The sequence below is a fragment of the Paralichthys olivaceus genome, chromosome 18 (genome assembly GCF_024713975.1).
Source record: "Paralichthys olivaceus isolate ysfri-2021 chromosome 18, ASM2471397v2, whole genome shotgun sequence".
NCBI lineage: Eukaryota > Metazoa > Chordata > Actinopteri > Pleuronectiformes > Paralichthyidae > Paralichthys > Paralichthys olivaceus.
This window is the reverse complement of record NC_091110.1, coordinates 15,192,008-15,212,265: the sequence shown is the minus strand read 5'-3', so window position 1 is coordinate 15,212,265 and position 20,258 is coordinate 15,192,008. Positions and strand designations below refer to the sequence as shown.

General features: G+C 41.0%; 1 protein-coding gene across 6 annotated transcripts in view; it reads right to left on the bottom strand.

Annotated features, from left to right (window-relative positions):
* The window catches only part of ank1b (ankyrin 1, erythrocytic b), a 57,339-nt gene that overhangs the window by 17,585 nt on the left and 19,496 nt on the right, over positions 1-20,258 (bottom strand). For 5 of the 6 annotated variants that reach the window (XM_069513836.1, XM_069513837.1, XM_069513840.1 and 2 more), the window contains exons 2-29: positions 14,821-14,922; positions 12,219-12,317; positions 11,742-11,840; positions 11,387-11,485; positions 10,921-11,106; positions 10,564-10,662; positions 10,293-10,391; positions 10,050-10,148; positions 9,477-9,674; positions 9,214-9,312; positions 8,866-8,964; positions 8,205-8,303; positions 7,805-8,002; positions 7,484-7,582; positions 7,141-7,239; positions 6,698-6,895; positions 6,516-6,614; positions 6,141-6,239; positions 5,807-5,905; positions 5,465-5,557; positions 5,239-5,311; positions 5,062-5,082; positions 3,679-3,802; positions 3,390-3,453; positions 3,052-3,164; positions 2,088-2,312; positions 1,573-1,727; positions 1,201-1,412 (exon numbers count right to left, since the gene is read on the bottom strand). In XM_069513836.1, coding sequence (XP_069369937.1) covers positions 1,201-1,412; positions 1,573-1,727; positions 2,088-2,312; positions 3,052-3,164; positions 3,390-3,453; positions 3,679-3,802; positions 5,062-5,082; positions 5,239-5,311; positions 5,465-5,557; positions 5,807-5,905; positions 6,141-6,239; positions 6,516-6,614; positions 6,698-6,895; positions 7,141-7,239; positions 7,484-7,582; positions 7,805-8,002; positions 8,205-8,303; positions 8,866-8,964; positions 9,214-9,312; positions 9,477-9,674; positions 10,050-10,148; positions 10,293-10,391; positions 10,564-10,662; positions 10,921-11,106; positions 11,387-11,485; positions 11,742-11,840; positions 12,219-12,317; positions 14,821-14,922 — 3,348 coding nt within the window. The remainder of the gene's footprint in view (positions 1-1,200; positions 1,413-1,572; positions 1,728-2,087; positions 2,313-3,051; positions 3,165-3,389; positions 3,454-3,678; positions 3,803-5,061; positions 5,083-5,238; positions 5,312-5,464; positions 5,558-5,806; positions 5,906-6,140; positions 6,240-6,515; positions 6,615-6,697; positions 6,896-7,140; positions 7,240-7,483; positions 7,583-7,804; positions 8,003-8,204; positions 8,304-8,865; positions 8,965-9,213; positions 9,313-9,476; positions 9,675-10,049; positions 10,149-10,292; positions 10,392-10,563; positions 10,663-10,920; positions 11,107-11,386; positions 11,486-11,741; positions 11,841-12,218; positions 12,318-14,820; positions 14,923-20,258) is intronic. The other variant, XM_069513838.1, reaches the window with a different exon arrangement.

The window sequence follows — 20,258 nt, the reverse complement described above, 5'->3', positions numbered from 1 at the left end:
AAAGGAAAACATAAACAGAGCAGCATAAGGCATAATGCAAAACTCATGCACTTTCCTTAAATAACATCACTGCTGTGACAAATCAGTGCTTTGACAGACAACGTAAAGCAGCATACACCAAAAAAAATTTGAAAAATGAAATGTGGAGCCCGAAATCCGTCATGATCTTTCTGTCATGGAGCACAAAGCCGAGTGGAGGTGATGTGTGAAAGGAGATCGTCAGCGGGAGCATGTGCCAAGTCCCCATATGTGTGTCTGCGGAGGTCTGGATGAGTGACAGTCGGCCTCACATTCGCCAAAAAGCTCCTGGTGCAAATGCTAATTTAGAAACACTGCAGTGTAGCGGCACAGGCTGAGCCGATGAGAGGCTCAAGGAGAGGATTATATCAAATGTATAATATTATCATCTTATATAATTTACTATTCTAAAGCCCAACATATGTTACTGTGTAAAATCTGACAAATATTTTTTTCTTCAGTAATAAACTTTGACATGTCATGAATATTTAATGTTAGGGGGAAGTTTAAATCATGTTTTCATACACTAACGTGTGTCTAATAGGTAACGGTAGATATTGTTGGCTGCTTTTTAAGACATTTACTGCTTTAGATTCAAATATCTGTTTGTTAATTGTGATAAATTAACTCAAAGCTAATTTGACTGTCATGAAATTAATGAAAATCAATGACAAAATGTGCTTGTACACATTTTGAACTAAATAAGCAGAACATCAGTTTGGCTAAAAGCTTTCTTGGTTGTCGTAGATGCAACAACTCATAACGCGATTCACAAACGTCCTTAAAAGATCAAGATTGATAATAATAAGAGAACAAATACTCTGTCTGCAGTCATCAGTGCAGATTATACATCAACTCCATATTCTGGGTCATTTGTCAAACAGAAAATCAAATTCAGGATTGGAAATTTGTCAAATCTGAACAACAAACCAAAATAGGTACAGGTAAATGTGTTGGCACAGATCAATGAGTCACAGCCTGAGAATCAGCTGCTCAATAAATCAAACATCTGTCCTCAGTAATCCTTAAAAAGCACCAGATTGTCTCTGTTGTATAAACAGCCAAGCAATTATGAAAGATGCATATCTAAATGTGTTTTCAAATCTGCTCTCCTTTCTATTCATGCCTCCATTCCATTCCTTCTTTCTAATATCCTTCTATAATGTCAACTCCTCCGCTTACCTGCAGTCCCAGCCTCACTCTTTTGGTGACAGCCGTGTCAGGGAAGATGGCCTCGACGTGAGGCACCAGCTTACTGGTCAGCCGGCCGCCCTCCGGTCCGATCAGGTCGCTCTCCTGCTGGATGCGGGAGACCACGGCGAAGTAGAGTGGAAAGTCGGTGGAGATGATTCGACGGATTCTCTTCTTCTCCAGCTCGTCTTGACTCTCCAAGTCTTCAGATGGTTTGAAGTGAAGAGAAAGAAAAAAAACCACACCTCCTTAAATTACACATATCCTGTGTCCTTGTTCTGCAACTGCAGGGTCATACATCAAGACGAAAACCTGCAGACTGCATGTCTCACAGAGGGTGGAATCCATTATCGTCAAACTGACCTTCATCCATGCCGTTCAGAATGGTTTCCAACACTTCATCACCATAGCGATTGCGATGCTCCTTCCAGACGGAGCCGTTCTCGCTGCGGAGGACTACGAGCTCTCGGTCCCCTCGGCCCAGGGAGGCAAAGTGTGGGATCTCCACGATTACAGGCCTGTGGAAGAACCAACAACTTAGTTCAAAATAGGAAAATAAATGACTTATAAAATAAAGTGATATTAAAATTGATCTGTAGCCTTGTTTTAGTTAAATAATGTATATCATTAAATATCAAATTTATTTTTTCTTCTGTTATTTTTTATTTCACCATCATGTAGTCTCTGCATGAGATGTGTCCACTAGATGGCACAATGACAAAGCTCTTTTATATTACAGTATAGGTACAACAATAAATTGACATGACTTATTTAAAATATCACTATGTTATATGAATATTCAAATTATTTGTATGGTAATGTTTTTTATTTTACTTTAAATCTGACCAACATATAAACAAACTACAAAGTCATCCCACCCAAGGAACTGCATACTGGACGGTCCCAGGGAGATGATGCGGCTAGCGAGCCCCTCCCCTTCCACCAGTGGAGGAGGCGTGGTCAGTTTCTGTGGTTTGACCAGACGACACGTGATGCGTGTCGGCGCGGCGCAGGTACGAGGAGGAATGATGACCCTGAGGCCGTGGTGTCTGCTGCCTCGCATGGAGCCTCCTCGAGCATCCACCATGAAACTCACCAGGAAGCTGAGGGTCACACGGGGTCATAATTTTAATTACAAGTACACATGAGACAGGAACGTAGAATTTAAGAAACATGCTGGGTTTTCCTGAGATAAGTTCTTCCCCCTGAATGAGACACAAAATGATCAGTAATTCGTGTATTGTTAGCAGCAGTGTTTTGACTTGATCTGTTCTCTCTCTGTTTATGATTGATGGCAGAGTGTGTGTGTGTGTTTGTGTGTGTGTGTGTGTGTGCTGACTCACTGTGCTTTGAATAAATGATGACGAAGCACTGCAGCGTGATGTGAAATAAATTCACATCACGCTGGATTAACCTTATGGAGCTTGTCGTTAACGACTTAATTACAGATGTTTTATGCATCAACAGAATAAACACAGAAACAGCAAAGGGAAAAAACTGTTCCTCAACATCCATCATCGATATATTTCCTAACTTATAACATACAACCTGGAATAAATTGAATACAATCATTCCTGTAACGAGAGTAGATGTTTAGGTTTTGACAATACTGCAGAAAAGGAAATAGATGAATTGAAGATATATAGTTCGGTATTGGTCACATGTTTTGACGAGTCTCTGAAATCTTGTCTTTATGATAAGACATACAGCCTCAATATATAACACAAAACTATTTTAGAAAATAGGTGTAGATGGTGAATATCCCCCTGTACGTTTGAAGGTCTTCTGCACAATGAGATCAAGGTTGAGGATTAACATTAGCTAAATGTTTTATTAGCTCACCCCGTGTGAATAGGGCTGGCCACAGGGCTGACATTGTCTGAGGTCTCTGTAGCGGGACTGCTCGGGATGAGAGAGTCGTCATCATACTCCTTGGGCAGCGGGATGGGAGTGTGCTGAGGTCAGAGAGGGAGGAAATAAAAAGACAGGCAAAAAATATTTGAGAGGTGGTAAAATAACCGTGAAGAAGAAGATTAAGACAGAGAATAGCGGGAGGGAAAGACAGAACAGACATTGAGAAAAGGAGGGAGAGAAAAGATACAGCATGATGGACAGAAGCAATAAGATAATAGATTTAAGATATATGTAATGTACATAATGTAATGTCAGGTTAAACCTACCTGATCCAACAGAACCGTCTCTGGGGACACACAAGGGATTCTGGGTATAGCAGGAGAATACGGCCTGTGGCAGAGGAAGAGAGGATAATGTAAGACAAGAGAAATGGATGGTTTTAATTCTGTAATAGAATTTCTAATAACACTATTGTATCTCATGCTGCCGCTTCCATGAAAAGATAAATTATGTATGTCATTCAACAACTCGAATAAAGACATTTTATCATATTTATTCTGTTATTCTTCCACTTGTTCATGCATATTATATATCATCCTGTGCATGATGACTCACGTGGTGCCCATGCCTCCCTCAAAGTCTCTCAGAGTCTTCTTTGGCGAGAGGAAGTCATCATCCTGGTCCTTGAAGTCATCCAGCTTCAAGTAGCGTGCTCCGTCCATCCCGAGCAACTCGTCTCCTGTGGGCAACATAACGAGTTAAGGAACATGGGAATGGAGGAAAGACGGAAAACGAGGGCTGGTAAAAGAACAGGTCGCAAAGAACACATGACGAATTAAGAGAGAAAAAGGACAAGACCGGCAAAATGATGCTGAGCTCAACCCTCAAGTTCTTCCACTCAGTCGTTAAATGTAAGTATCTTAAACTAATCTGCCAAAAGGATTTATTTTTTCCCCTCAGTGGATTTGATCTCATTTTAGAGGGACAGTATCTTGAACTGCGGCTGACCTCTCAGCAAAAGTAATGTCACTTAATTCAATTGTGCATATGTGGAAGTAGTGACTGATACACCGCCATAGCTCCCATCCCTTCACCTTCATGAAACCACAGAACAATGGTCACAATGTGATTTCAGATAAACAGTTAGTCCAAGCACACCAACAACATCTAGAGCGAATGGAAACCAAAGGAGTGAAAGAAGAAGATTGGTAAAAAAGACAGTGAACATTAAGACAGTTGAGGACACTGCATGGACGGCAAACTGCAACTCATTTTTTTTAGTGAGCATGCCCATTAAAGATGGAATCACATGTGGTGATGGTTGTTTCTGTGTAGGAGAGAACACCTCAATTATTAAAGGATAAAAAAATAAGTTTAAAAACACCTTAAAACAGATGACTGAAGACTGATTCGTACAAGTTGTACAGGTTAATAAGAAATAGTAACACAATTACACAACTTCAACACAAAGAAAACAGATTCAAAACGAAGCTTTCATGTAAAGATCGTTTCAAATTTTGATTTAATTCTGAATTTCTCGAAAGCAGAAAGACGGCACTATTAACATTAATTGCGTTTTGTTTACAGGAGCATGTCACAGCTGGGTCACAGCGTGTGTGTAATCAGCTTATTGATCAATTAGGCTGTAAAAAGCAGGAGTAACTGCGATGCTGATTTGGAAAGAAGCCGTTTTTAAATGCAGAAATACTGGAGCTCTGTCAATAATGAAACATATAACGCTGGTAAAAAAGTGTTGTGACTACATGCTGATGAAAAACAGACACATTTCTTTTAAATAAATCTCTGAGCAGGAGAATAACGGTAGAGAAGACAAAGACAGAGAGGAAAGCAAACAGTGCTGGAGAGCAGACTCAGTGGAACTGAGTCAAAAGACAATTAGTGACGCACAGAGAAAATGAGAAAAAGTACAATTGCAATGACGGCACAGGTTCACTAGCCACCGGACCGAACAAGGTAGAGATACAGACACAATCCTACCTAACGTTAGCTGGGCAACACCTACAAAACAAATGGGAAAGGGCATTATAAACAGTCATATAAATATCTTAATTCATTGAAATGCCAATGTACCTCCCAAACAGTCGTCTACCAAAATCAGAGAGTAAGAGCTGAAAATGAATGACGAAAGCTGTGCAGACAAATCAGATAACCTACCCTCATCCTCTGAAACATCCAAAATCTCATCCACTGTCTCCGGAAAACTCATCCGATGCTTCTCTGTCGTGATCTGTAAAGATCAGAAGCAGTAAAAATAAGATTAAAACTTAAATCTCAAGCAGTAGGTGGAGCTGAACCTGATCAAGACTGAGTCATGGTGTGTCAAGGCTACTTCTTTGCGCACAGGTGTAACCATGTGAACCGCGGATGATGTGTTGCTCACCGCAGAGACAGACTCCTCGGTAACCAGCTTCAGAACGTCAATGACTGAGATGTAACCCAGCCGCTTAGCAATGCCCAGGGGAGACGTCCCATTCTAAACAGAGATGGATGAGAACCATTACACAAAATATTAAAAGGATTTTTAACTATGTTAAAAAATAAAATCGAATACCTTGTCATCCTTTCAATAGAGTATTATCTTGTGTGATGACAACATGGAAATGTGATTTGTCATATATTGTGTGATAGAAGAGACCAACAAATAGGAATGACCTCAGTTCACTTTGCTTATCTGGTTTCATGATATCTACTGTACTTGTTTATGTTGAGAGGAAGGTCTCACCGAGGTGATCTCATTGGGCTGGGCTCCGTGTTTCAACAACAGGGTGACGATATCGGTGTGGCCTTGCTGAGCTGCCTGGTGTAGAGGGGTGTAGCCCATCTGAGGAATAAAGATGGAGGTGTTCAGACAAAACAAGACGCAGAGAAAGCACTGATTCAATCTATGGTTCTGGCACCTAACGCTAACACCAATGCCGTACTCTGCCAGTCTGCTCGTACTGGTGTTTACCGGTGGGTAAACAAACAAGTGAACAAAACCGCGATCATCACAGGGACCACATGGGGAACAGGTCTTCCGTATGTAAATAGTACACGTGAGAAAAGAGATGTGTTACCCTTGTCTTGCTGTTCACTTGAGCCTGCTGCTGCAGGAGGAACTTCACCATCTTGATGTTGCCATAGTGACAGGCCACATGAAGGGGTGTGTAGCCCATCTGAGTGAGAGAGAGAGATAGAGAGAGAGAGAGAGAGAACATGTGAACGCATGAGTAAATTGTAATGAGGAGGCAAATGTCTTTCTAAAGATATTTACACACTCAGTCTATTTGTTGATATACTAAAGATGGTATTTATAGCTATCAATCAATGTAATTAAGAAATGGGTAAATATGATCTTGTGATTAACTTCAGTAATGTGAAATTAATCATCTCAGTGACGTCATCTTCATTTTATTTTATTTTTTTTCACCAGTGGAAATGGTGGCTCTTACCCGTGAAGCAGCGTAAACGGACGCTCCCTGTTTGACCAACGTGTCAGCGATGCCCACGTGACCCTCCTGAGCTACAAGGTGCAGAGGGGTCAGTCCATTCTGAAAGACAGACAGAATCAACAGGAGACGACTACGATGCAAATTATACTGCCAATGCATTTTGATCAATTCTACTCTCGTACCTTGTTTCCCAGATTTACGTTGGCCTGTTTGGAGATGAGCAGAGCCACGATGTCAGGCCGTCCCTCTTGTGAAGCCAGGTGCAGGGGCGTGATGCCTTGGAGGGACTCGGAATTGGGTGAAGCTCCGTTCTGCAGCAGACAACTGGCCACCTCCATCTGGTTCTGCTTGGCGGCTATGTGCAGGGGAGTGTAGCCGTTCTGTAGAGAAACAAGGACAAACACACACAGAGTGGGCATCGTCTGTCTGAGCATTCTTCCAGTCTAATTTTAGATTAAAACGTTCATCCTGTTGTGAGAGAGTGTTTCAGAGAACAACGATTGTCACGTAAATGACTGTGTTTAGGTACCACACACTCGTTTTGACCTGATTTGGTATTTGTGTCGGCGATGGATTAACATGCTGCCTGTGCGGCACATGGGACACACGTATGTGAGCGTCTTACTCGAGCTGTGCTGTGTGCAGATCCTCCCTTGCTGACCAGAAGTCTCACAACATCCAGGTTGTTGTGATGGACGGCCACATGAAGGGGTGCCAGACCATTCTGTTAAACACACATTCAAATACACAGATGTGCACAAATAGAAACCAAAAGACACACACAAACAAGAAAACAACACAGAAACACATTTATATATGAGACACATACCATGATACTCTATTAATCAGCTGACATCCTTGAATCAATGAGGTTGCGCTTTCTGGCTGGATTGATCGTCACAGCCTTGTGAATAGTGCGTCATAGTTTGATGAGAGATCTGAACTAAATCGAGCACAGACTGTCTCACCTTCCCGGCTGCGTTTGGGTTGGCTCCTCTCTCCAGAAGCAGTTCTGCCACGTCTACCTTTCCATACTTGGAGGCCACATGGAGGGGAGTGAAGCCTTTCTGCTCCAAAGAAAGAAACACAGAGAAGGTTACCAAACATCCAACAGCTTTTCTGTACAGTTCTCCTTTCTTTTTACTACTCTTATAAAGTTTAGAGGATGAACCTATACTAGTATTTAACAGCAGGTTTTTTTTTGTCAGATGTAGACCAGTTAAGGCAGAAATACTGTTGAACATGAATCCAGATGCAGCTGATTTTTGAAAATCTGGCTTCTACTCTACCTTCGTCATCTTGATTTGCTGCGCTCCAGCATCCAGCAGTATTCGAATGGTGTGCACGTGTCCTTCACGTGCAGCGATGTGTAAGGGAGTGTGGCCTGCAGTTGTAGCTGAGTCGGGGTTGGAGTTGTGCTCAAGCAGCAGCTTGACAAGCTCCTTGTGGCCCATACGGGCTGCACAGTGTAGAGGCGTCTGATCGTCCTGGACCCAGACAAGAAGGAGGAAGAGGTCAAACATACAGGAAAACTGATATTACTATTAACTAGGTATCTATTGATTTTGTGCTTGAATTGTTAAAGTTTCTGACCGTCCTCTAGAAATACTTAATGGTAACAACACATGCAAACATACAAACAGCTTGTTTCGAGTTGTGGTGAATGACGAAAGACTTAACAGTTCATACCTTAGCTCTCGCATCCACCTGCGCTGAATTCTGCAGCAGAAACTGAGCAACTTCACAGTGTCCTGCTCTGGAGGCCATGTGGAGCGGAGTCTCCACTTTCTGGTGTAGGTAAACATATACAACCACACTCAATGAACATAGTAGAATGTCATTTGTATGGTTGTATACTTTTTTATTCATCTATTACTTTATATTTGTGAGATGTTTATTCTACGTTGGAAAGAAAAACACGTTTTTATGTTTGTTTGTCAGTTTTTTTTAACTTTAAGATCAAGTTTAAATATCTTTTTATTTGTAGAAAACAAATTCACCTTGAATCCACTTTGTTCATCCCAGGCCCATGGTTCACATGAGTGTATTAATTTCAGTAATCCAGCCATAATTAGAGATCATTCTGCAATTACATTTTTAATGGCACTGACTTCACGTGGTGGTGAAAAAGAATCTATGGCTAATTGTTTTATTAATGACCCATACGATTAATCTTCTCCTGTAATTAAGTATTTCAATCAGCATGGAATTCAATCTTTCTTAAAAATGTGAAGTGAGAGAGAGGATTTTTTAAAACATCTCAACACGAATAACTCAAACAGTTCATTTGATCAGCTGGCAATATTGGAAATGACTAAATTGTTTAATTTTTGGGACAGCAGGTTCTCACCACATTGGAAGCATTAGGTGAAGCTCCTCTTTGGAGCAGGTTCTTCACGATGTTCAGATGACCCATGAAAGCTGCTACATGAAGAGGAGTGAGACCAGACTGCACAGACACAGACAGAAGAGCATCGCGGCTCAATATGAATCTAATACACAGACCTCAGAAGCCATTCTCTAGTTCTTTAGCCACATCTCACTGACTGGAAGTGAAAAGCTTGAAGACAGCTACTGACATCTGACAAGGGAATGTGGGACTTTGAAAATACAGCAGAGATTTATGAAGCAATGAAAGTTTAGAGTCTTTTTTTCCCTCATTTTCTGACTTGTCTCCTTTGTGGCCACGTCGTCTCACCTCAGTGACAGCTTCTAAAGAGGCAGAGTGCTTCAGCAGCAGGTCCATGGACCGCATGTGGTTCTTCTTGCAAGCAATGTGGAGAGGTGTGAAGCCATTCTGGAAAAACAGGGAAAAAGGTTCAAAACTTCACTGTACATGTGTACGGTCCAGCCGCCTCAGAAGACATGTTCAAATAGAGCATGTAAAGAGTGACTAGAACCACTGCAACGATTTCAACATTTTTCGAGTTTCAAAGTCGCGTAAAATTAACAGTTGGTCACCAGAGCGCGTGAGTTGGCTTTGGCCCCCTTGTCCAGTAGGACTTTGGCCATGCGGTGGTGACCACAGTGGGCTGCTACATGAAGAGGGGTTAAATGGTCCAGCGTGATGTCATCAATCTCTGCGTTGTATTGCAGCAGCTGCCTGACACAATCCATGTGATCCCCCTGAGCTGACATGTGGATGGGGGACAGACCGTTCTGCAGGAGACGGGGAAAAAGTGGAGAGGAGATGGAGATAGATTAAGTCCTGAGCATGAATCATCCGGACTGCAGCTCATTACCAAAAAGATTGAATTTCTCATGTCGGGGAAAGCAGAATCCTTAGAGGGATGATAATCAATCCATGGTTGACAAGAGTTTAAATTAAAGTGCTCGGTTAAGACTTCTTGATTCAAGCTAATTAGCCAAACTTGAAAGGGTATACATTTTTAAACAAGCTAGAAATATGAGATTTAGTCAAAGTCTGTATTTAACTGGAAACTTTAATGATCTATGCAGATTACGAAGCTTCCAAGGACAGAAATGACTAAAAGACAGCCTCTGTGATTACAGTATTTCATTACAGTTCTCTACCTTGGTTTTAGCCTGGATGGGAGCACCATGTTCCAGCAGGATTTCAATAATGCGGACGTGACCATTCCTGGCTGCACAGTGGAGAGGAGTCAGCTCATCCTTCAAAGAGATGAAGAGGTAGACTCATTGGTCAAGTGTTTAACGATATAAGAGACAGAAATGAGAACATTAGCAGGAGGGAGGATAAAGGATGAGGGGGAACAGAGGTGTTGACTATGCATAACTGACTAAACTTTAATCTACCTTTGTTTTGGCATCAATCTGTGCTCCTCTGTCCAGCAGTAGTCTGACCATCATCACGTTTCCCCTCCTGGAAGCTATATGAAGGGGCGTGATGCCATTCTACGGAAGCAGGGGAAAAAATAAGTTAGAGGTATCATTTGTCACCATTTGTGTGTCCAGATTATTTTAAGAAAATACTGTATAATAGAAAAAATTCATGTATAGGCGGGAATACAACTGTAAATATTCCTGTTTTCTCAGTTTCATTTCCCTGCAGCTGAGATGAACTGACCTTGGGTGTGAAGTTTACATTGGCTCCTCTGTTCAGCAGCAGCTGGGCTACGCTCATGTTCTCATAGTGGGCTGCAATATGGAGAGGTGTGAAACCAGTCTACAGAGGAAGAGAGTGTAAAGACATTCTATTTATATCACTATTAAAATACAAGGTTAGACATGACGCAGATTACCAGATAATAGAGTTTGGGCACTTTTACTTAGTGTTATTTAATTCTGATGTTGAATTCATTCATAAACACAAAAGCCCAGTTTTATTCCTTCTGCACATTCAACATTTTTCCAAATTTTTCCTCGGTAACTGTGTTATCATGTTAAACCTTTAAACCAGTACAGATAAAAAGTTGGTGAATACCTTGCTGAGTACATCCGCATTGGGATCGTTCTGTAGGAGAACTGCGGCGGTCCGTGTGTCGTCGTTTCGTGCGGCGATGTGCAGTGCAGGGAGGCGGACCTTGCCCTTGGTGCCGTAGTTGATGAGCAGCGCCACAACATTTTCATGGCCCTGCTGGAGGGCGACAGCCAGTGGAGTGAAGCCATCCTGAGACGAGGGAGGATGAGTGAAAGAAATTGAGAAATAGTGGACGAGCAAGAACAGGTTATAAAGAGGAGAGAAAGATAAAGGAATGGTGAAGAGGGAGAGAAAAAGGAGAAGCTGAATAAGAAACATTAAAAACATTAAACACGACATTAACAAAAATACAAATAGGGATTTTTATGCAAAAACTTGCGGTCAGAAAACAATTTAACAAATCATTTCAAAAGCATTTTTTATGCAAAACAAGGAAAGGGGCTCAGAAACCCAGAAATAACTCATGTACCTCGGTCGGAAGACTCTGATTGGCTCCGTTCTCGAGCAGGAACTTGACGACCTCTAAGTGATTCTCCTGCGCTGCCATGTAGAGAGGACTGAACCCTTTCTGCTCGGGCACAAATTCATTATGTAGAGTTTCAAATACACAATTACAACATAATATCTCACAAGCCTTTTGACAACACACACAAACACATCTGCATACATACACAGATGTGAGACTCACCTGACCAGGAGGAATAAATATTTAACTGGTGTTTATCTTTACAACACACGCAAGTACATAGACTCACCCTTACAGATAATGTATGTAAATATATGGACGACTTTGTAGCAGATGTGTGTTGCTCGTGGTGACTCACGTGAGATTGGGCATTAACGTTGGCACCATAGTTGACGAGCTCAGCCACCACTTTCTCCTGCCCCGCCAGTGCTGCAATATGCAGAGCAGTGTTCCCTTTCTGGAGGTCACACACACACAACACAGAACCACACAAGGTAAGAGAACAATATAGAGTGAATGACAGGAAAACAATAGGAACCTAAAGGCCTCAATCTCTACATGTAGAACTTGACTCAGATCTGTGTCTAGTCTGTTGTTTCTGGACATTTTATTTATAGTCATGTTCTTGCTTAGCATTCAGCCCATTTTGAACACTGTTAAACTCCAAAATGTTTAAATGTCCCCATTGTGGGACTAATAAAGGATTATCTTGTCTTATCTTATCGTAGTTTAGCTCATGGACGCTACTTGCAGTTGAACTGAAGCTTAGAAAAGTGCTTCATTCAGTTCAGAATGAAATACTTCAGAGAACAAGCACACAGAGAGAACAAAGTACCTTGGTGGTGGCTTCCAGCTGAATGCCAGAATGTAGCAGCTCCAGAACCATTTTGACGTGACCTTCTTTAGAAGCCAGGTGTAACCCGTTGAGACCATTCTTTAAGAGGCAACAGAGGGATTTAGTCACATCGAAACTGAAACATAAGGTTACGATACTCTGAAGTATTGAAATGTTATATGGTGATGAATAAAGTATTTCACAACCTTTCATAACCATCAAAATTTGCTCATTGCCATAGTCTGTGTTTTGCTTTTAACATGTTCTGATGAACATAATCAAAACTCCCAACTTCATATTCCATCTGTTCTGAATGCAACCAAATAACTTGTGGTAACACGCTGTATCTTCCATTCTCATGCCCACCGGCAACATATGCACATTTTCTCCAGCTGTGCAGAACATCACTCGTCTAGTTACTGTATCTCTAAAAATAATCCACAGCAGAAGGATTCAGTTCTGACAGAATTAACAACCTATGAGGGGGAAGAGGTTGGCAACTGCTCCATTTCTCAATTTGAGTCTGAGCTGCACAAACCGCCAGCTGTTACCAATCTGGCCACCAGGAGGCTCTGTGAACCATTCAAACTACTCTCAGGCTTCCCATGATACTGCAGTGTCACTCAACTCAAATGGGTAACACAGCATCTGCAAGCATGCACGGAGTGATGGGAAACACAATGTGAACATGTGATTTTCAGTTTTCTTTCAAACAGAAAAATACCACCAGGGACAGAGAGAGAGGAACCAACATGAGCCTGCAGTTTTTCAGGTATAGCAAGGACACAGACACCGGATCACATAAATCTCAAATACAAATACCATCTCTGTCCTTGCCTCAGTCCCCCAAAAAGCTCATCAATACAATGCTATAGAAAGACAAACAGAAGCAAACAAGAACAAACTGCAGGGAAATTAATCACATTAGAAAATCACATTTGGGAAGTACAACTGGAAGAGACGTATGTGGGTGTGAATACACTGCAGGTATCGTGGGGCATATCAATAATACTTATTTAGATGATTATAATCTTAATACAAAGGTGATAACAACCCTTGAACATTGTGCAAAATGTTCTATTTTTGACTCAGCAGTCGTTTGTCCTCCCCTCTCATCTATCACTGTGTGTGTGTGTGTGTGTGTGTGTGTGTGTGTGTGTGTATAAATAGTGCAACACACACTGAGGGAGACGGGTGTTCATTCTTTATGCCCAGACTTCCTCCTCACCAGCACATTCATTCTTAAACCCACATACTTACAAGGTTAAAGAGTACAAATACAAATACACACACACACACCTGACAATGTTGTGTTATAGTCGATGATGCAACTGGATGTAAGAGAGGAGACAGTGAAGCCGCTCAATAAAAGGAACAATATTCTCATTTACTTAATCAGGGTATAAGAAAGAATAAGTGAAAAAAAATGTTCTGTCTTTTGTTTTACCTTAGCTTGAGAAGAATACTGTGACATTACCGCACATGGTGTTTTCAAATATTCCTCTAAAAGACTAAACCTGGCACAGTTTCTTCTTTCCCTGTTCAATCAAATTAATTTACTTAAAACCATCCTCCATTCAACCTGATTCATAAGCAGTAAACCAGGCAGGACTGTTTGTTTTGAGTCCCATTCTGTCACAGACATCTTTGCACAAGGCAGAAACTCGGTTGACTTTACAATGAAATTCTTCTGTCTATGTTTATGATTTCTCTCCACAAAGAGAACGAGACACTCATCATCTAAATGAACGATTAGTCCACTCCAACCACACATATTCAGATTCTGTTGAGAATAATCTGATGATGGTTGAGACTTCTAGGTTCTTATGGTCCAGATATACATTATGCCTCTCAAGGTGAAATATTTCACGCTCAGAACAATAGGTAGCCAGAAGGCAATGAGCAAAGGAATCAGTGAAACAGGACAGATTTACTACTACAAATATGCTTCAGCTGGGCACGAGTGAATGAACTGCAGAGTGAGTTCCAGGAAAAGAGCAAATAAAGTGGAAAGAATTTCAGCTCGACTATATTAAAATATGATGTAGACCGGCACCAGTGGAAATCTCTGCAGACTAACATCACTAACTCAAGCAGTAACATTCTCGGCCTTTGGTTCAGCAGCCATCTTTACTGTGAATTGTATTCAAGACTGCTGCGTCCACTTTTAAATTTCTATTTCACTCGGTAAGCTCTCATTTCTTGCAGAGTAGATTTTGACCCCTCAAGAGAACGAGGTAACATCAATGATCTGACAGAAACAGTCAAAACATGTTAATATATCAGAATTCAAAAATCTAGATATGACTGGTACAGACTGATTTCCTCATGACAACAATTGAGATCAAAACAAACTCCAGACTCAAACCGTTCTGCGTGAAACACAACATGGCAATGAATCATGAAAATGGGAGAAGATAGCAGCTGAACCATGGTCCCATTTCAGAATTACATTTAATTCTACAGATATCTCTGGATATGATATGACCCTCGCCAAAATTTAATCTTATCTGTTTTGTTAAATGGAATCTGTGAATGGAATCTTGCTGCCACTGACACAAACATTGATCTCTGGACAGTGAGCTGATTGAATCCATCTTACTTGATTAGACGTGTTGATGTCGAGTCCATTCTTGATGTGATCCAGAGCCTTGTCGAGGTTCCCCGAACGAGCTGCACGCAGGAAGCTGGTGGATGCATCAGCCTGCAATGGAATAAGAGGAGTGTTAAAAAAGAAAAGAGGCTAACCAGGAATACCATTCCAGATTAATTAATTGCTCTTTAGAAATTCAAAACTAAACATATACACAGCAGCTCCTCCAACATTATCCACAAGTGCTTGATATCAGGATGCACTAAAAGCCCCAGTCAGGTTACAAACTGCGTTTTAATCTGTTATAAAATATAACAATCACTTAAAGGCGAGACACAAATAGGAAATACAATACTACATTCCTCTGCTCACCTGCCCTCTGTAAGAGGCTAAAAATGTCAGACCGATTGCAGTTGAGCTTCGCCCACACTCTGCGTTTGGCAGGCCTTCATAGCCGAGCACACTTTGCCACGAGCTCCACTGTCTGCCTGCCTGATCTCAGAGGGAAAGCGCCAGTGGCTGGTGTGTGTGTGTCAGTATTTGTACGCCCACCTCTGAATTCATTCATCAGCCAACAGTGTAATGCAGCTGACCTGCACAATGAGATGCTTCCAATGCCCTGAAGAGAAAAACAAAGCGTAGTGGATACTCCTCTTGACCCAGCCCCTCTCCACCCCTGTCACCGGCAGAACTACGTATGTGTTTGAGCTGTTATTCTCAAGTGGCGTAATTATCCTGAATTGCTGAAAGACACACATGCCCTTTACAAATGACTTCTTTTTTCTCCCGTCTGATCTGTGCTGATGCTGGGGAATGAAGCGTTGCATTAGATTTCATCAAACACACAAACAAGATTTGCCTCCAACAGTCAACAGTCTTATCTCCCCAACTTTGTCCATATGTTTGCCGTTTTTCAAGTCCATTCATTCCAATAGTTTTCTCTTCGACTCTCAATTTTACAAATATTTAAACAAATCAGTCAATTGGTTTTTAGAGCCACTGATAAACCAGGAAAAGAGGATGTGACTTCACCCCTGTCCATTTATGTTAGTTGGCTTGTTAGTTTGTTTGTTTATCGGCAGAATTACATAAAAACTAGTCAACGGATTTCCACCAAACTTGGAGGAAAAACACATTAATCTATTTTCCAGGGAATAACGTATCAAGCATATTTAGGGGCCAGATAATACACAGGGGTAGGATTTTCCGACATTGTACGGTAATACGTTTCGCTGCGTATCTGAACAAAGGGGCGGATCCAATAATGACTTTTTATCACTTTCATTGACATTGCGATGTGGGGCCCTTGGTGGAAGTATGCGCTCCACTGACTGCCATTTAAATATTACTTACTATAATAGACCCAAGGCGTCTGAATGCTTCCTAAATCCACTGTAAACTAAAAATATTTGGCTCTGCTTGAAATCCAACAGTCTCCTTTGTTTGATGTGTTTGCGAGCTGTGTTTTTTTGTGCCTCTATTGTTCCATTGCTAAGTGGCTGAGTGACTATGTGATCTATTCCCTATCTCATCTCGTGGCTTTGAACATGAGAGCTATAGACATTACTCAGCATCAGAGAACTGAGGGACAGGACTTCAAACAGCCTCTGACAGGAGCCCCTCCAGATTCACATCCTAAAGTGTTGGTACTGTATGTTTTTAGCTGCTTGTCCCACTATGAATATTTCAAAATGATGAAACTGGCAAATGAAAATGTGCATGAATCCACCATTTCTAATATCACAGTTAACCTTTTGTTTTCTTCTTCTCCACCTGCATCCCTCCCCCTCCTGGTTCCCCAGGACTCCACACCGCCCTGCTCCATGAACCAGATTTCTGTCTGCATCCATCATCTGAAACATGAGCTTGTTAATGAGCCTTTGTGTATATATATTAATTCAAAAACAGCATGAGTCATGATCTCACCATATTTTGCAGAAAATAGAAAAATCTGGTGCCACCACTTTCCACAAACTCATCCTGGTGTTCATGTTGCCGTCAAGCTGGAATCCATTTTCCTCACTACCTTTTACTATTCATCCATACATCACAGATAGTGCCTCAGACCACGGCAGTTTATTTCTACTTTATTTGTGATTATAGGGATAACACACAAAATAATATATATTACTGAGACCCCCTCTCAATGCATGAATCAGTAATGTAGCCTTGCTGCCGTTCACCTGCCTCTAAATCAGATTTTCCTTTACCTACCTGCTCTTTTTCACCTGGTTCACACATTCTACATTATAATTTCACACCTATTCACTCATTACCCTCAGTGGTGATGGTTCTCATTTCTGTCAATCTAACTATACTTGAGAAGTCAATACTGCATATATACAATAAATCAAGAATACAGTCTAGTTTTAACGAGTGAGACCATGTGATGTGATCCCAGGGCCCAATGAAACAGGATGTGTCACACTTTATCAGCCTAAGGTGATGATGAAGAGTTTTATAACATGAGACATGCAGGAGACACCCTGATTGAGCATGATGCCAGTTTTTCAGAAAACCGTTGCGGCCATAAGTGTGTTTTAATCTCAACTTCACGCTTCATAATTTATTCAAACCCATAGATTATGCTGTTTTATGTGAAATGTTAATGATTGAATTTCAGTTTTTAAAATAAATATATGGACAACGTTTATATGTGCACATTCTCAGTGAACTGCCATGAATGCAAAAACTTTACCATAACCATAATATGCCAAGAACAAGATATGGACACACTATACACGACGACTAAAGTGGCAAATTAGCTATTTATTAAATACAACAACAGACACAATTGTAAAGTTAATGGTCTCAATTGTAAATGAACACTGAGATAACATAAATATCACAGCACAATTTTAACTAGAAAAGAGAAAGTTGAGAGAAGACATACGACAGAAAAAGCACATGAGCGTGACTACAAACTGTTTTCAGGGGCATTAAAAGAAGTAACAGCAACAAGAACCCAGTCTAACTAACTTATTTAAAAGCTGACATCTTTTTGGAGTGCCTTAAGAAACCCTGCAGCAGCTGATGAGGACACAAACAGAGTGTAGAGGAAATAAGTCGAGTGTAAACAAGTGTACCAGAAGCATTTTAACACTGTTTATTAAAGAGCCATATTCCTCAGGCTTGGGTAAACGTCTCAGAGGCCACAAGTCATTCAGCGCTGACCCGCATGAGCCGAGGAGACAACACACACCCGCCGAGACAGCAAGAGCAGACAGTGAATGGCAGAGACATTCACACAGAAGAAAGCAACATGCACACTGGTTTAAATGAGGTTCCTCAAGATCAAATCCTCAAAGGTTTGGTCACACCAGCTTTAAACCAGTCAGTGATTCAGCATCAGTATAACTATTCAGTATAACCCCAGTTTTGACTTGCAGGTCAATATTCTAACACTCATGGCTTTGATATCTTATGACATGTACATGAGCCTATGCACCAAGTGGTAGCTTTACTCACATGTGTAAGGTCTGGTTACACGCCAGCTCACGAGCTGGGAATACACTGAATGTAAAATTGTGACATGCACACAGTATAGTATAAAATTGTGTGTGTTGTGCAATGGTTTTTACACACACATTCCTGTGTGTTGAAAATCTGATTTGAATATTCTCACAGTTTAACACACATACAACCTCATGCTGAGCCAAAAATAGATTGTTTTTCAAAAAAAAATCGAAGCCAGAAGAGGCCAAGACAAACAAATGGAGCAAGAACAAGTGAAAGAAAGTATTTTGATAGAAAACAGTCTCACAAGATGAGTAACACCTCATTCCTGAAAAGGAGAACATTAAAAATAACACATGGAACTGAGTCACACACTTAATATGAGCCATTATATAAACTGCTGCTGCTGCTACTGCTGGTGGAAACTTTACATGTATAATGCGAAAGCATCAGGAGACACGTTTAAATGGACACCAATATTTACTGATGTTAACCAAAATAAAACAATAGTCTGAGTAAGACACTCGGAATAAGCAAATATTAAGAATCGGGAGTATTCCGGCCTTAGTTGCATTAATTACATTATAATGTTTTGGACTTTTCACAGCATTTAGCAAAATTGTCATTTGTCAGTTCCCAACATGCTTGACGACACATGCCCTGGATTTGAGTGTCAGCAAGATTTAATATTAATGTGAGTCATAATCAGAATATGCTCTGCATGTCTGCAACATGGAATATTCTATTAGTGCTGATTTCCTTTCCTCAGGATAGTCGCGTTTGTCTCTCAACCACAAACTCAACTGTTTTCTGTGATAAACAGTCGGGATCTTTGGAGGAGCTGGGATGAGATACAGACATCCTGGTATCACAGAACTCTGCGTGCTGGAGGAGTTTGATGGCTTCCTGTACTGTGGGTCTTCTCTGACAGAAGTCATTGACAGAAAGTTGCTTATGTGTACTTATTTTAGTGACAGCTCCTGTCACTTCTGATTTTGAAAGGAGTCCTTGTGTCACTTCAAGTTGAGACTTCTCATCACGTTTCAACATGCATCTTGTCTCCTTTGCAGTATAACCTGCTACCTCTATACTTTACAAGCACTCACATGGAAAGAGTGTGTTTAAGCTGTTTCATTTATCTGCATTCATATACAGAAATATGTTAACAGAGATAAGCCAAAATGTATCTGGACCTAAAACAATTAGTCAGACTGAGGGTACTTCTTGGCCCAGGTCACTGTCAGAAGTACCAAGATACTGGCTGTAGCCCCACGAGGCTAATTCCTCATCAGACGATAGTCAATGGGCTCCAAGATTACTAAAGCCAATGTCTAAGTAGTAGTGTTAGGGGTTAGAGTCAGGGTCATCTTCTCTATGGCAAAAAACCACTCGGGATAAAAATGTATATCTGCGTGAACCAATAAATGATATCATGCAGACATTATAAAAAAAAAAAAGAGAATATAAAAACGAGTAGAAATGGGAGGATGGGTGAAAAAGCAATGAAGTGGACAAAGAGAATGAAGTTATCTAAATATCCTGATCCATGTAGATGGAGAAACTGGACGAAGTAGCAGTGGCTGGAAAATCAAGGACAAGATTTAAAGTGATGCCGGAGTTGAAGCAGCATATTTGGAATATCATGATGAATACTGGTGGACAGTGAGTCACAAATTATAATGTGTGTGGATGGAGAAATAGTGGCCATTTGTCATTGTGAACACAAACAAGAAACTCAATTCACATAGGGCTAAAAACAAATGCATATGGAGACAAATTACCTACAAACATAGACACACATGCGCACAACCAGAACTAAAAATAGCCGCACACACGCCACAGTATGTTAGCACTGGCACCAACAAGGAGGGAGATGGATCACAGTAATGAATCCTCATGGGTTTCATCAAAGAGCCACTTCCATTACAAAAGACAGAATCCCAGCAAACCCGTACATACATAAGACCGGGGCAGACATGAAGTATAACGAT